The sequence below is a fragment of the Oncorhynchus kisutch genome, linkage group LG1, assembly GCF_002021735.2.
Source record: "Oncorhynchus kisutch isolate 150728-3 linkage group LG1, Okis_V2, whole genome shotgun sequence".
In the NCBI taxonomy this organism is placed as follows: Eukaryota; Metazoa; Chordata; class Actinopteri; order Salmoniformes; family Salmonidae; genus Oncorhynchus; species Oncorhynchus kisutch.
Genome location: NC_034174.2, coordinates 46,011,387 through 46,028,956, shown reverse-complemented (window position 1 = coordinate 46,028,956; position 17,570 = coordinate 46,011,387). Strand labels below are relative to the sequence as shown.

The window sequence follows — 17,570 nt, the reverse complement described above, 5'->3', positions numbered from 1 at the left end:
TGAGGGGATGTGCTCTTATTCTCTGATCGTTTGATTGGATGGACAAGATGATATTTAATTCCGAAACAGCATGTTTTAATCACTTATTTTGTGACGTGAATATATTTAGTATAGTTGTATATAAAAAGGATCAAATGTTTCACCATTTTTACTTTCTGAAATTCACTCTGAGGAGCCTCAACTGACTCACACAGCCTGATCAGTATTGTGATTGTGTGTGGACACAGAGAAAGAGGAGATCTAGCTGGTCCACACTAAACCCACAGAGACCCGTGAGCTCCCCTACAGGATCCCTGCGAACACTCCCAGATATCACTTCCTCATCTTCAAACACCGGCAACAGGAGGATCGATGTCATGCATCACACACACCAAATATCACAAAACTGAAAGGTTGTAGGATCTCTCGTCATCCTTCTGTCTCTCTCAGTGTTCATCTACTCCATGACAGGGTACAGCTGTAGCATTAAAGAGCGGATGTTGTACTCCAGCCTAAGAACCGGCCACTGGATGAGGTGGAAAGAGAATAGTGTCTAGAAATCGCCAAAAATGTTACACGCTCTCCATCTTACCCATCTTTATTTTACATTATAATATCCCAGTTAAAAGTGAGTGTGCATGTATACTAATCTTGTTTTTCAACAGTGTTCTCTCTTTCTCCTTCCATTTTTCGTGCTTTCTCTCTCCTTCCGTGCGTGTGTTTGTGTGTGTGTGTATTCCAGTGTGGGGCAACAAGCACCTCAAGGGTTCTGGAGAGAACGGAGAATAGTGCTAGAGAGTGACAGGAACAGAAACACACACAAACCTCCATGTATAACCAAGCCTCTTTTTACTCAACTTTTTCTTCCCTTGTGAACCTGATAGTGCCATGGCGGCGAGAAGATGTTTTGGGGTGGGGCGGTGCTGAAATTCCTCCCCGCTTTGCTGATGAGTATTTTGCTCTGCTAATACAGGAGTGATAAACGCCTTGTGCGCTAAATTGGATTCATTAGGCTCAGCACCTTACCTTCCTGCGGCTATGGATAGTGCTTGTTTGAAGATAAACAATGTCTCCAAGACCTATTTTTTTTTTATGTCATGCAACATAACTTGTGTATGTTCCCTTTTACCACTCACTCCATTGTTTCACCACCTGTGACCTGTCCCCCATTCTAAAATAGACACACCTTCTTATTGCCTATCCCCAAAAGGCCAGTCAGATGAAGGTTTGATAAAAAACAGGTTGTAGTATTTTAGAATGCTCATTATGTTTACATTGTCTTACAATAAAATATATTTAGTGTGTATTTAATTTGTCTTCTGTTTTTACTAAAATGTTTAGTAGTAAGGGATCCAACAATCGATGATTAAGTGGGACACACAACAGTGCGTGCGGCATGTGTGTTTGTACATGCCACAGTGATCATCTGAATGAGGTTAAATGATGTCAGAGAAATATTTGTTTGAAAGGCCTCTACCTGGAAAAGAACTCAAGTAGCTTAGTCTACCCGATAGGCTTGCATATCTCAGCTTGTTTGTCTTGTAAAAAAAAAAAGATAGTGGTCTATATCTTAAAAAAGCTAAATTGGAGACGTATTTGTTTCTAAACACATTTAAACCTCTTATATGCTAACAAACAGTATTCACAAAGTTAAAGAAGCAACAGGGTTTCCCAACTGGCGGCCAGTGTGAACCTGCTTTCGCAGAACGAATTTGGCCCATGGGGGACTTTATTTGTCCCCTAAAATTTTCTGGACATAAAAGACTATAAGAACACCAGCAAGTCAGCTCCAAGTGATTTTAATTTGTTCCAAAGTATTCCCATACATAGAGAGATACAGTATACACTGAGTGTACAAAACATTAGGAACACCTTCAAAGCGTGTCAGGCGTTCCACAGACTCCCGTGTTGACTCCAATGCTTCCCACAGTTGTGTTAAGTTGGCTGGATGTCCTACTTTGGTTGGTGGATCATTCTTGATACACACGGGGAAACTGTTGAGCGTGAAAAACCAAGCAGCGTTGCAGTTCTTGACACACTCAAAATGGTGCGCCTGGCACCTACTACCATACCCTGATCAAAGGCCCGTAGTTAAAACTTTTCTCTTGCACACTCATTCTCTCAATGGCACACATAAACAATCCATGTCTCAATTGTCTCAAGGCTTAAGAACCCTTCTTTAACCTGTCTCCTCCCCTTCATCTACACTGATTGAAGTGGATTTAACAAGTGACATCAATACGCGATCATAGACTAACCAGGTGAATCCAGGTGAAATCTATGTCATGGAAAGAGCAAGTGTCCCTAATGTTTTGTGCACTCAGTGTACTGTTCGTGGTTGTATAGAAATGTCAGAAAGGTTTGAAATGATTATGTTTTAGTCAAATATAATATACACTGCTCAAAAAAATAAAGGGAACACTTAAACAACACAATGTAACTCCAAGTCAATCACACTTCTGTGAAATCAAACTGTCCACTTAGGAAGCAACACTGACTGACAATAAATTTCACATGCTGTTGTGCAAATGGAATAGACAACAGGTGGAAATTATAGGCAATTAGCAAGACACCCCCAATAAAGGAGTGGTTCTGCAGGTGGTAACCACAGACCACTTCTCAGTTCCTATGCTTCCTGGCTGATGTTTTGGTCACTTTTGAATGCTGGCGGTGCTTTCACTCTAGTGGTAGCATGAGACGGAGTCTACAACCCACACAAGTGGCTCAGGTAGTGCAGCTCATCCAGGATGGCACATCAATGCGAGCTGTGGCAAGAAGGTTTGCTGTGTCTGTCAGCGTAGTGACCAGAGCATGGAGGCGCTACCAGGGGACAGGCCAGTACATCAGGAGATGTGAAGGAGGCCGTAGGAGGGCAACAACCCAGCAGCAGGACCGCTACCTCCGCCTTTGTACAAGGAGGAGCACTGCCAGAGCCCTGCAAAATGACCTCCAACAGGCCACAAATGTGCATGTGTCTGCTCAAACAGTCAGAAACAGACTCCATGAGGGTGGTATGAGGGCTCGACGTCCACAGGTGGGGGTTGTGCTTACAGCCCAACACCGTGCAGGACGTTTGGCATTTGCCAGAGAACACCAAGATTGGCAAATTCGCCACTGGCACCCTGTACTCTTCACAGATGAAAGCAGGTTCACACTGAGCACGTGACAGATGTGACAGAGTCTGGAGACGCCGTGGAGAACGTTCTGCTGCCTGCAACATCCTCCAGCATGACCGGTTTGGCGGTGGGTCAGTCATGGTGTGGGGTGGGGTGGCATTTCTTTGGGGGGCCGCACAGCCCTCCATGTGCTCGCCAGAGGTAGCCTGACTGCCATTAGGTACCAAGATGAGATCCTCAGACCCCTTGTGAGACCATATGCTGGTGCGGTTGGCCCTGGGTTCCTCCTAATGCAAGACAATGCTAGACCTCATGTGGCTGGAGTGTGTCAACAGTTCCTGCAAGAGGAAGGCATTGATGCTATGGACTGGCCCGCCCGTTCCCCAGACCTGAATCCAATTGAGCACATCTGGGACATTATGTCTCGCTCCATCCACCAACGCCATGTTGCACCACAGACTGTCCAGGAGTTGGTGGATGCTTTAGACCGGGTCTGGGAGGAGATCCCTCAGGAGACCATCCGCCACCTCATCAGGAGCATGCCTAGTCATTGTAGGGAGGTCATACAGGCACGTGGAGGCCACACACACTACTGAGCCTCATTTTGACTTGTTTTAAGGACATTACATCAAAGTTGGATCAGCCTGTAGTATGGTTTTCCACTTTAATTTTGAGTGTCACTCCAAATCCAGACCTCCATGGGTTGATAAATTTGATTTCCATTGATCATTTTTGTGTGATTTTGTTGTTAGCACATTCAACTATGTAAAGAAAAAAGTGTTTAATAAGAATATTTAATTCATTCAGATCTAGGATGTGTTATTTTAGTGTTCCCTTTATTTTTTTGAGCAGTGTATATGTTTGGGCTTCTTGGGGTCAGTTTGCAGTCTACAAATTATTTGTAATTAAGTTCCCGGCCCACTGGCGATTGCTCAAGAAAAAAATCTGCCTGAAATCTAGTTGATGCAGTCAAGACCTGTCATTCAGCCCCACCTGTTTAGCTCAAAAATATATATGTACCAGCTGTGCCATCAGAGACTCTGGGTTCGCGTCCAGGCTCTGTCGTAACTGGCCACGACCGGGAGGTCCGTGGGGCGACGCACAATTGGCCTAGCGTCGTCCGGGTTAGGGAGGGCTTGGCCAGTAGGGATGTCCTTGTCTCATCGCGCACCAGCGACTCCTGTGGCGGGCCGGGCGCAGTGCTCGCTAACCAAGGTTGCCAGGTGCACGGTGTTTCCTCCTACACATTGGTGCGGCTGGCTTCCGAGTTGAATGCGCGCTGTGTTAAGAAGCAGTGCGGCTTTGTTGGGCTGTGTATCGGAGGACGCATGACTTTCAACCTTCGTCTCTCCCGAGCCCGTACGGGAGTTGTAGCAATGAGACAAGATAGTAGCTACTAAAACAATTGGATACCACGAAATTGGGGAGAAAAGGGGTAAAATAAAAAATTCAAAATAAAAAAATATATATATGTACATTCCATTCAGAAAGTATTCAGACCCATTGATTTTATCCACATTTTGTTACATTACAGCCTTGTTCCAAAATGGATTAAATAAATAAAAATCCTCTTCAATCTACACACAATACCCCATAATGACAAAGTCAAAACTGTTTTTTTTATGTTTGCAAATGTATTAAAAATTAAAACATAAATATGTTATTTACATAAGTACTCAGACCCTTTGCTATGAGACCCTTTGAAATTGAGCTCAGGGGCATCCTGTTTCTATTGATCATCCTTCAGATGTTTCTACAACTTAATTGGAGTATGCCTGTGGTAAATTAAATTGATTGGACATGATTTGGAAAGGCACACACCTGTTTATATAAGTTCCAACATTTGACTGTGCATGTCAGAGCAAAAACCAAGCCATGAGGTCCATAGAGTTCCCGAGACAGGATTGTGTCAAGGCAAAGATCCGAGGAAGGGTACCAAAACATTTCTGCAGCATTGAAGGTCCCCAAGAACACAGTGGCCTCCATCATTCTTAAATGGAAGAAGTTTGGAACCACCAAGACTCTTCCTAGAGCTGGCCACACGGTCAAACTGAGAAATCGGGGGAGAAGGGAGGTGACAAAGAACCCGATGATAACTCTGACAGAGGTCCAAAGTTCCTATGTGGAGATAGGAGAAACTTTCAGCACGACAACCATCTCTGCAGCACTCCACCAATCAGGCTTTTATGGTAGATTGGCCAGAAGGAAGCCACTCCTCAGTAAAAGGTATAGCACAGCCCGCTTGGAGTTTGCCAAAAGGCACATAAAGACATGAGAAACAAGATTCTCTGGTCTGATGAAACCAAGATTGAAGTCTTTGGCCTGAATGCCAAGTGTCACGTCTGAAGGAAACCTGCCACCATACCTACAGTGAAGCATGGTGGTGGCAGTATCATGCTGTGGAGATGTTTTTCAGTGGCAGGCACGGGCAGACAAGTCAGGATAGAGGGAAAGATGAACGGTGCAAAGTAAAGAGAGGTCCTTGATGAAAACCTGCTACAGTGCGCTCAAGACCTCAGACTGGGGCAAAGGTTCACCTTCCAACAGGACAACAACCCTAACCACATAGCCAAGACAACTCTGGAGTGGCTTCGGGACAAGTCCCTGAATGTCCTTGAGTGGCCCAGCCGGAGCCCGATCGAACATCTCTAGAGAGACCTGAAAATAGCTGTGCAGTGATGCTGCCCATCCAACCTGACAGAGCTTGATCGCTGCCAAAGGTGCTTCAACAAAGTACTGAGTAAAGGCTCTGAATACTTATGTAAATGTGATTTTTCAGTTGTTCTTTTTTAATGCATTTGCAAAAATGTATAAAAACCAGTTTTTTCTTTATCATTATGGGGTATTGTGTGTAGATTGATGAGGGGGAAAAACTATTTAATCCATTTTAGAATAAGGCTGTAACGTAAGAAAATATGGAAAAAGTCTATAGGTCTGAATACATTTTGAATGCACTGTATGCCCCCTTTATTTATCCTTTGGTTCTGACTACAGAGTGAATACTGTAAGAACGGCCCATGTTCTGAATGCTGTCACTGTACATTTCAAAGGTGCTGAACAAATAGTGTTATTGACTACCTCCATCCTAGCTCGCTCATTAATGTCTTAATTGAAATTACAGATTGCCTCATCCGCTCGTCATCCTCTTATGCCATAGTTTGTACATCTCAGTTGTCAGTGGAAACCACATTTGTTTAACCATATCAGGTGTTTTTTTAAAGGCAGTAAATGAGGCTGAATTAACTGTTTTGCTGCCAGACAAGGCTTCCTGATAGCCAGGTGTAGCAGTGGTAAGGATTCATTCCATGGTGCTGAAAAGAAAGCTCTGCTGTTGGGACAGCTTTATGTAGGCCCTAACAGTTTGTGGACACCGTTTGTCACCATTATAGTGAATTTAATGTATTGTTTAGTGTCGTGTAGTGGCTTTGCTGGCACAGAGTTGATGATCCCTGCTATAGAACATTAGGGGGGCGGAGCATTATAAAGGGGCGGCCCAGTCAATTTGAGTCAGCTTTTCTGGAAAGTCCTCTACTTGGAAGTCATCAGCTGCGCATTACTTGTGAAGCCAGCTGGGCCGCTTCCATAGCCCTGTCGCGCGGCAGAGAAGTAAACGGAGCACGTATGGAGCCAATCGAAACGCAGCGCAGGTCATAAGCGCAGTTCCGAGAAACCGAATGGGCAAAATTGGCCCCTGCCACCGCCGCTGCTGAAATACAAAGCTATTCTTAGAATTAGATTCCTAGAACTTCCGTCAACCCGCAAAACTGAATTTACAGGAGAGGCGTTTTCTCACCGTCTTTCTGTAGAATAAAACATAGAACAGTCTGGCGAGTGGATCACTGCGTTGGACCTAGCCTATCTATCTCTGCCAAGGTTGACACTGACATATTTCCTTATCACCAAAAGAAGTTAAGATTTTTTATTTTTGGCAAAATATCAGAATAGTCTGAGATAATGAGAAACATTTTTTTATCGGATTATTGGCGCCATGACAGCATGAACTCAGCGACTGTTCCTACAAATTAAGAATCACTGGATCTGTTAAATAATTATATAGCCTATCACATTTTTTCAACTGGATTGAATTCCATGATGATTGTGTGTTCAAAGGTAGGTCAAATGTATTGTTGGAACAATTATTAGGCTAGGTAATAATGCTTTCTTCCTATATGCTCATTTTAATTTCACACTGACTTGTGCTGAGAAAATGTAGCTTCAGTTTTGACATCAAAATTCATTATTAGCAGAGATCGTATTCGTTGTATCAGACGGAGTGTAACAAAGCCAGGATAATTATTAAATGGGTTTATGATATATATGATTTTATATTCGAAGATGAAATTAGGCCTTTAATCGAAAAATGTCGGCACATTATGGCTGTATTTTTAGCTGAAACTTTGAATGTTAATGGGCCATTTATCCAGAATGGAAGCGATGCAGGTCAAGAATTCGGATTTGACCTTGTGACCTACATAGCCTTATATATCTCATGCTAGTAAACACATTTTGCCATGAGGCTGAGAGAAAATATTGCAGTTTTAGAGCTCAGGGATTCTTGAAAGACGGGACAATGTAATTTTTTGATTGTTTAATTCTAACATTAGATGAATTAAAATATGTAATACAAATCTCCAAACATGTTTTGTTTTGTTTTATAACACTATTTAATGCTCCAGGGTCAATTTTTTTAGTATTTTGGCATGTTTGTTTTTCTAGATTTAGAACATTAAACAAAATGCATAAAGCAAACATTACCCCACAGGTTTAGCATAGCAAATACTTCAATTCTTTAAGCATATGTTTCAGAAAAGTGATACAAATATTTATTTCAGAATATATATAAAGAAATATTGACTCCATCAGTAACAGAGTAACAAGTCACTGATGGAGTTGATGACATATTTTTGCATATGTAAATGTAAAAGTTCACTACAAACATTTGTAAAATATGGAAAAGGATTCATTTGAAAATCCCCAATTAAAACCTTTCTATCAGCTCTTTCAACAAAAATCTGATGGAAATGTATTGCACGACATGTAATGAGGACATACCTAAGGGGTCCTTATGGTATGGCTGACCCTGCTCATTCATGATTTAGGATTTTAGACAAATCTGACAAAGTTTACCAAATCTCTGGACATCTTTTAGGAATCACAGTTTTGGGAGAAATATTCTTTAAAGTCACAGAGGACCATTGAAAAAAACTACATAAGATCGTTTTTCAATTATTAATATCCATTATAGGCAGTTTTTACAATTCGAAACACTTTTTGGATAGTTTGAAAATGTGATTCTTTGCTCCAGAGTAGAGCATTTCCAGGCATAGAGGCAACATAAATAATATGGAAAGTATTTGGAAAATTCCCCATAAATATTCCCCTAATATTCCCCATAAATGTACATTTTAAGCTCAAATAATGCAACAAAATATTTTGTTCTCAACAATAGAAATAAGTTTTCCCTGCCAGACAAGGATTGTCCCAACTTTCAAGAATCTCTGAGCTAATTTCCTGCTATTCTATGCATTTTGCCATGAGGCTGAGAGAAAATGGTTTAGTGTTAAAGCTAATTTCCTGTCATTCTAAACATATCTTTCATATGAGGTGTCCATGTGCTATCTGGGGGGCCAGACCTCCAGGGGAGGGGATAGCTGACAAGTATTTTTCTCTGCTCTGCTGACGAGTATTTTTCTCCACTCACACAGGAGAACTAAAGGCCTAGTGTACTAATTTTGTCCACTAATATTTTTATTTCGATATATCATGGGGTGTTGCAGCACCCTCAGCACCCGTACTTCCCCCGGCTATGATGGTTGATACTAAAAGTAGGAAAGAATCTTCATTAGGCTACAGATTCCTGACACATTTACATACATAACATTTGCCACATTTTATGTAATGGCAGCATCAGTGCCTTCGTGCACCCTGTCTGACCGTTTAACAAAGTGCCTCCTATGGGTTCATATCAGTGGAGGCTGCTGAGGGAGGACGGCTCATAATAATGGCTGGAACGGAGCGAATGGCAGGGAATCAAACACATAGAAACCATATGTTTGATGTATTTGATACAATTCCACTGATTCCACTCAAGACATTACCATGAGCCCGTCCTCCCCAATTAACGTGCCACCAATATCCTGTGGTTCATATATATATATATAATATATATATATATATATATATATATATATATATTGCCAAGTCTTGAAATACTGTTTTTGTAGTCTGATATTCACTGATTTTCATCAGTCATGATTTTCTCTGGGTGTCCGCCAGCTCATGCTTTTTATTTCCAGAAACATCAAACACAAAGCAAGCTACATGAGCAATCTCTCCCCCTCCCACCACTTATCTTATTTGCCAACATTGTGGGGTGGAATTCACAACCATTTTGCCATGCCTATGACATGTTTCTGTCTCCATAGTAACTATTGTGTTATAGCCTATCCTATCTATGCACTAAATGGACAATCCTTTCCTCACCTCAGGGCTCTGTTGCCAGGGCCACCTTCGGATATGATTGTCAGGACGATGAGCAGCATGCAGCAGGATCATGGTGAGAGAGGAGGGTCATGTCAGAATCCAGCGGCCCCTCTCTACGACTCTACAGAGGACCTCTGCTGCATAACCAACACCTTCCACTACCTGCAGAACTCAGGTACGCCTGCTAAATCAAATCACATTTTATTGGTCACATACACGTGTTTAGCAGATGTTATTGCGGGTGTAGCAAAATGCTTGTATTTCTAGCTCCGACAGTGCAGTAATATCTAACAAGTAATATCTAAAAATGTTACAACATATTCCCAATACACAAATCTATGTAGAATAATGTAATTAAGAATATATACATATATGGATGAGCAATGTCAGAGCGGCATAGACTAAGATACAGTAGAATAGTATAGAATACAGTATATTCATATGAGATGAGTAATGCAAGATATGTAAACATTATTAAAGTGAGTAGTGTTCCGTTTCTTAAAGTGGCCAGTGATTTCAAGTCTATGTATATAGGCAGCAGCCTCTATGTGCTAGTGATGGCTTTTTCAGTCTCTTAACACACCGATTTTAATCCATGCCCCCCACCCCCATTGTGTGTATGTGTGTTTAAAATATATATATATATATTTCACCTTTATTTAACCAGGTAGGCTAGTTGAGAACACGTTCTCATTTACAACTGCGACCTGGCCAAGATAAAGCATAGCAGTGTGAACAGACAGCAACACAGAGTTACACATGGAGTAAACAATAAACAAGTCAATAACACAGTAGAAGAAGAAAAAAGAGAGTCTATATACATTGTGTGAAAAAGGCATGAGGAGGTAGGCGAATAATTATAATTTAGCAGATTAACACTGGAGTGATAAATGATCAGATGGTCATGTACAGGTAGAGATACTGGTGTGCAAAAGAGCAGAAAAGTAAATAAATAAAAACCGTATGGGGATGAGGTAGGTAAATTGGGTGGGTTATTTACCGATGGACTATGTACAGCTACAGCGATCGGTTAGCTGCTCAGATAGCAGATGTTTGAAGTTGGTGAGGGAGATAAAAGTCTCCAACTTCAACGATTTTTGCAATTCGTTCCAGTCACAGGCAGCAGAGAACTGGAAGGAAAGGCGGCCAAATTAGTTGTTGGCTTTAGGGATGATCAGTGAGATACACATGCTGGAGTGCGTGCTACGGGTGGGTGTTGCCATCGTGACCAGTGAACTGAGATAAGGCGGAGCTTTACCTAGGATAGACTTGTAGATGACCTGAAGCCAGTGGGTCTGGCGACGAATATGTAGCGAGGGCCAGCCGACTAGAGCATACAGGTCGCAGTGGTGGGTGGTATAAGGTGCTTTAGTAACAAAGCGGATGGCACTGTGATAAACTGCATCCAGTTTGCTGAGTAGAGTATTGGAAGCCATTTTGTAGATGACATCGCCGAAGTCGAGGATCGGTAGCATAGTCAGTTTTACGAGGGTAAGTTTGGCGGCGTGAGTGAAGGAGGCTTTGTTGTGAAATAGAAAGCCGATTCTAGATTTGATTTTGGATTGGAGATGTTTGATATGAGTCTGGAAGGAGAGTTTACAGTCTAGCCAGACACCTAGGTACTTATAGATGTCCACATATTCTAGGTCGGAACCATCCAGGGTGGTGATGCTAGTCGGGCGGGCGGGTGCAGGCAGCGAACAGTTGAAAAGCATGCATTTGGTTTTACTAGCGTTTAAGAACAGTTGGAGGCCACGGAAGGAGTGTTGTATGGCATTGAAGCTCGTTTGGAGGTTAGATAGCACAGTGTCCAAGGAAGGGCCAGAAGTATACAGAATGGTGTTGTCTGCGTAGAGTTGGATCAGGGAATCGCCCACAGTAAGAGCAACATCATTGATATATACAGAGAAAAGAGTCGGCCCGAGAATTGAACCCTGTGGCACCCCCATAGAGACTGCCAGAGGACCGGACAACATGCCCTCCGATTTGACACACTGAACTCTGTCTAAAAGTAGTTGGAGAACCAGGCAAGGCAGTCATTAGAAAAACCGAGGCTACTGAGTCTGCCGATAAGAATATGGTGATTGACAGAGTTGAAAGCCTTGGCCAGGTCGATGAAGACGGCTGCACAGTACTGTCTTTTATCGATGGCGGTTATGATATCATTTAGTACCTTTAGCGTGGCTGAGGTGCACCCGTGACCAGCTCGGAAACCAGATTGCACAGAAGAGAAGGTACGGTGTGATTCGAGATGGTCAGTGATCTGTTTGTTGAATTGGCTTTTGAAGACCTTAGATAGGCAGGGCAGGATGGATATAGGTCTGTAAGAGTTTGGGTCCAGGGTGTCTCCCCCTTTGAATAGGGGGATGACCGCGGCAGCTTTCCAGTCCTTGGGGATCTCAGACGATATGAAAGAGAGGTTGAACAGGCTGGGAATAGTGGTTGCGACAATGGCGGCGGATAGTTTCAGAAATAGAGGGTCCAGATTGTCAAGCCCAGCTGATTTGTATGGGTCCAGGTTTTGCAGCTCTTTCAGAACATCTGCTACCTGGATTTGGGTAAAGGAGAAGCTGGGGAGGCTTTGGCGAGTAGCTGCGGGGGGGGTGGAGCTGTTGGCCGAGGTTGGAGTAGCCAGGAGGAAGGCATGGCCAGCCGTTAAGAAATGCTTGTTGAAGTTTTCGATTATCATGGATTTATCGGTGGTGACCGTGTTACCTAGCCTCAGTGCAGTAGGCAGCTGGGAGGAGGTGCTCTTGTTCGCCATGGACTTTACAGTGTCCCAGAACTTTTTGGAGTTAGAGCTACAGGATGCAAATTTCTGCTTGAAAAAGTACCCCCTGCCATGCCCTCTAGTGCGCTACCTTCAGGACTACCCCTTCCAGGTATGACGTATGATGGTCATCTGGCAACCATCCTTGCCCAAGGAAGGGCACACAGCAGCTCTAGCGTCCTCCCATTGAGGGCCAGAGGTTATTACCTGACTGCGTGTATTGGTTCCTGACTTCCCTGAACAGTTGTGTATCGCGGGGACTTTTCGATGCTATTGCAGTCCGCCACATAATGTTTTTATGCTGGTCGAGCGCAGTCAGGTCTGGAGTGAACCAGGGGCTATATTTGTTCTTAGTTCTAAAAAATTTTGAACGGAGCATGCTTATCTAAGATGGTGAGGAAGTTACTTTTAAAGAATGACCAGGCATCCTCAACTGACGGGATGAGGTCAATATCCTTCCAGGATACCCGGGACAGGTTGATTAGAAAGGCCTGCTCGCAGAAGTGTTTTAGGGAGCTTTAGACAGTGATTAGGGGTGGTCGTTTGACTGCGGACCCGTAGCGGATACAGGCAATGAGGCAGTGATCGCTGAGATCATGATTGAAGACAGCGGAGGTGTATTTGGAGGGCCAGTTGGTCAGGATAACGTCTATGAGGGTGCCCTTGTTTACAGATTTAGGGTTGTACCTGGTGGGTTCCTTGATGATTTGTGTGAGATTGAGGGCATCTAGCTTAGATTGTAGGACTGCCGGGGTGTTAAGCATATCCCAGTTTAGGTCACCTAACAGAACAAACTCTGAAGCTAGATGGGGGGGGGGCGATCAATTCACAAATGGTGTCCAGGGCACAGCTGGGAGCTGAGGGGGGTCGGTAGCAGGCGGCAACAGTGAGAGACTTATTTCTGGAGAGATTAATTTTTTTAAATTAGTAGTTCGAACTGTTTGGGTATGGACCTGGAAAGTATGACATTACTGTGTGTGTGTGTGTGTGTCAGTGTTAAAGTCTGTGTAGATGCTGTAAGATGATTTACAACACAGTAGTCATGTGTAGTAACATATGGGTCTGTTTCTGGCTCCAGGTTGGTACTGGGGGTCTATTTCAGCCAGTGAGGCTCGAGACGCTCTCCTGAAGATGTCAGCGGGAACCTTCCTGGTACGCGATAGCAGCCACCCCCTCTACATGCTGACCCTGTCAGTGAAGACGGCCTTTGGCCCCACCAATGTACGCATTGAGTACATCGGGGGTCGGTTCCGGCTGGACTCCAGCTCTCCAGGCCCCCCTCACTTGCTGTCCTTCCCTGATGTCTGCAGCCTTGTACAGCATTACATGGAGGACCCTTCTCAACCTAAAGCCAAACCCAGGTCGCCCCAGCCCGCAGTGAAGGGCAATGCAGTACTGCTAAAGCTGCTGCGTCCCCTACCCCAGGCCTTCCCCTCCCTCCAGCACCTTACCCGCCTCACCATCAACCACCACACTGACTGTCCGTACCAGCTGCCCCTGCCATGCCCACTAGTGCGCTACCTTCAGGACTACCCCTTCCAGGTATGACGTATGATGGTCATCTGGCAACCATCCCTGCCCAAGGAAGGGTACACAGCAGCTCTAGCGTCCTCCCATTGAGGGCCAGAGGTTATTACCTTTTGCTTATAGGGTCAGAAATGGCCTCAGCTCAGCCGGACAGTGGCACCATGGGAAGCAAAGTGCAGTGTTGTCTGGGAAGAGTAGAACTATACACATCTCACTGGCCCTTGGGCTTCTCATACAGACACACATGAATCAGACTCCTAAAATGACATTTCTATAAACATTTATACTGTTTACGTTAATATTTTGTCAAGGATTTTATAAGAATTACATTATATGGATTATTTGTCAATTAATGCAAATAAATATATTTTATAGTAAAAATTGTAATAAAAGATGTCTCTTGTTCATCTTGTCTAACCCATAATCTATTCTAAACCATCACTAACAGAGGTATAGAAGGTAGCAGTAAACTGAAAAGGGGAGTAATTACTCTACCAGGAATTATAGATAGTGTAATAATAAAACCAACACCTTGCTGTGGTACGCCCTATTAACTTTCGCAGATGGAAGGATGCTGATGAAAATGAAACACAACAGGTTTCATAAAACACTTACATGGCAAAATGATTAGCATTGAGCTCATTGCTGGGAGCATTTCCACGGACACATTATGCCTGAGGTGGTTTCCATGAAGTGGATTTAAGCTATGCTTAGAACATCTCTTATCAGGATTAGAGCCAGAGCCATGGTTATTAATACACCAACAGAGGATGGGGTGTACTCACACTCACTCACACGTACAAACAGAAGCGCATACAAACACACACACAGACGCACATGAACAGTAACCTGCACGGGCACACACACACAGCATTGTGAAGCATTAGAGACAGGCTGACTATTTTGTCAACTTTACGTGCCGCGTTCATCCAGTTATCAAGTCGGAAATTTGAGTTTCATAGTTCCGACTCCTAGCACATGAATCCGGCTTAAGTCTATTTTGTGACAACAAAAAACACACATATTGCAGTCTAGACAATGGGGCACGGGCACCCCTGGCGTAGGTTCTGAACTGTGTGGTTTCAGTCCGTTTCTACGGAGAGAGCCTGACTGTACCCAATCATTTCTGTCCGACTCTTTCCCATCAAAGCTTTTTCTACCACCAGCCCTCCTCCCTCTTCCTCGTTGGTCTGTTTCACCTATGTAAAGCTAGCCACAATAAGGCTTCGCCACAATAGTGGAATATGCGGTTCGCCTTCAAAATAAAAATCTCTAATTGAAAGTAATACAAATGGATACAAATTGTGGAATCATGCCATATTTGGGCTAGATAAGTCAAAAAAAAGTTGGAATTATGTTATATAAATTCAACAAAAAAACAGCAATTAGTTCATTTGACAAAAAAAAAACATATCAGTTGAAATCGCACTGTGGATGTATTCCGCTTCAGAATTGGGGATATAGTTACATTTCACCGTACAGACTTACCAATGTGGTATCAGTCTACTCAGTGACAACCACAGAACACAACTGTGAAGAGTTTAAAGCAATATTAGTGTCGAAGCTCATAATGCGGGACTCTGAAACCACTGTGAAATGAGCCACGTTAATCTTACCAGTCAACCTACTATGCGTATTGGACATTCATATTGCACTGTACAGCCTTACCTATGGATTGTGGATCACTGAAATGTGGTATCAGTCTACTCAGTGACAGTACAGTGCAATATGAAAGTCTAATATGCATAGTAGGTTGACTAGTAAGCGTAGTGTGGCTGACTGGGGAGGGGATTTCCCACATTGCAATATGAATGTTCAATAAGTACATGTGCTGAATAGTGAGGTGAATTCCCACAGCTAAAGTCCCACAATAAGTGCTACAACGCTAAAATTAGTTTTTTTTTAACTCTTCACAGTTGTGTTTTTTGTTGGTGTCATTGAGTGGGCTGATACCCAATTTCGTGAATAGGTAAGGCTGTATAGTAAAATGTAAGTATGCCCCCAATTTTAATTTCACTTTTATTTAACCATGTAAGCTAGTTGAGAACAAGTTCTCATTTACAACTGCGACCTGGCCAAGATAAAGCAAAGCAGTGCGACAGAAACAACAACACAGAGTTACACATGGGATAAACAAGCATACATTCAATAACACAATAGAAAAAAAATTAAGTCTATATACAGTGTGTGCAAATGGCATGAGGAGGTATGGCAATAAATAGGCCATAGTAGCAAAGTAATTACAATTTAGCAGATTAACACTGGAGTGATAGATGAGCAGAAGATGATGAGCAGATGGTGGTTTGTAAGTAGTGATACGGGTGTGCAAAAGAGCAGCAAAGTAAATAAAAACAATATGGGGATGAGGTAGGTAGATTGGGTGGGCTATTTGCAGATGGACTATGTACAGCTGCAGCGATCGGTTAGCTGCTCAGATAGCTGATGTTTAAAGTTAGTGAGGGAAATGTAAGTCTCTAGCTTCAGCAATTTTTGCAATTCATTCTAGTCACTGGCAGCAGAGAACTGTAAGGAAAGGCGGCCAAAGGAGATGTTGGCTTTGGGGATGACCAGTGAGATATACCTGCTAGGGCGCATGCTACGGGTGGGTGTTGTTATCGTGACCAGTGAGCTGAGATAAGGCAGAGCTTTACCTAGCATAGTCTTGTAGATGACCTGGAGCCAGTGGGTCTGGTGATGAATATGTAGGTAGGACCAACCGACTAGAGAATACAGGTCGCAGTGGTGGGTGGTATAAGGCGCTTTGGTGGCAAAACGGATGGCACTGTGATAGACTGCATCCAATTTGCTGAGTAGAGTATTGGAAGCTATTTTGTAGATGACATCGCCGAAGTCGAGGATCGGTAGGATAGTCAGTTTTACTAGGGTAAGTTTGGCGGCGTGAGTGAAGGAGGCTTTGTTGCTAAATAGAAAGCCGATTATGGATTTGATTTTGGATTGGAGATGTTTGATATGAGTCTGGAAGGAGTGTTTACAGTCTAGCCAGACACATAGGTATTTGTAGTTGTACACGTATTCTAGGTCAGAACCGAGTAGTGATGCTAGTCGGGCGGGCGTGTGCAGCGAACGGTTGAAAAGCATGCAATTGGTTTTGCTAGCGTTTAAGAGCAGTTGGGAGGCCACGGAAGGAGTGTTGTAGGGCATTGAAGCTCGTTTGGAGGTTAGTTAACAGTGTCCAAAGAAGGGCCAGATGCATACAGAATGATGTCGTCTGCGTAGAGATGGATCAGGGAATCGCCCGCAGCAAGAGCGACATCGTTGATATATACAGAGAAAATAATAGTCCAGAGAATTGAACCCTGTGGTACCCCCATAGAGACTGCCAGAGGACCGGACAACAGGCCCTGTTGGTGAACCAGGCGAGGCAGTCATTTGAGAAGGTGCAGGAGGAGGAGGTGCTTTTGTTCTCCATGGACTTTTACAGTGTCCCAATACGTTTTGGAGTTAGAGCTACAGGATGCAAATTTCTGCTTGAAAAAGCAATGCAACATGATTTCAACTAATTTGTTGTTGTCAAATTAACTATTGTCTTTTGTTGAATTTATATAACATTCCAAACTTGTTTAGCATGATCTAGTCCAAATATGGCATGATTCCAATATTTGTATCCATTTGTATCACTTTCAATGAGGGACTTTTATTTTAAATGCAAGCTGCAAATTCCACTATTGTGGATA

General features: G+C 43.2%; 1 protein-coding gene across 1 annotated transcript; it reads left to right on the top strand.

The window, feature by feature from the left end:
- Positions 1-6,659: 6,659 nt before the first annotated feature.
- On the top strand, positions 6,660-14,282 carry LOC109899569 (cytokine-inducible SH2-containing protein). Its single transcript, XM_020494958.2, has 3 exons — positions 6,660-7,205; positions 9,584-9,753; positions 13,427-14,282. Exons 2-3 carry the CDS (start codon positions 9,612-9,614, stop codon positions 13,894-13,896), a joined length of 612 nt encoding a protein of 203 aa, XP_020350547.1. The 5' UTR covers positions 6,660-7,205; positions 9,584-9,611; the 3' UTR covers positions 13,897-14,282.
- The last annotated feature ends 3,288 nt before the right edge of the window (positions 14,283-17,570 follow it).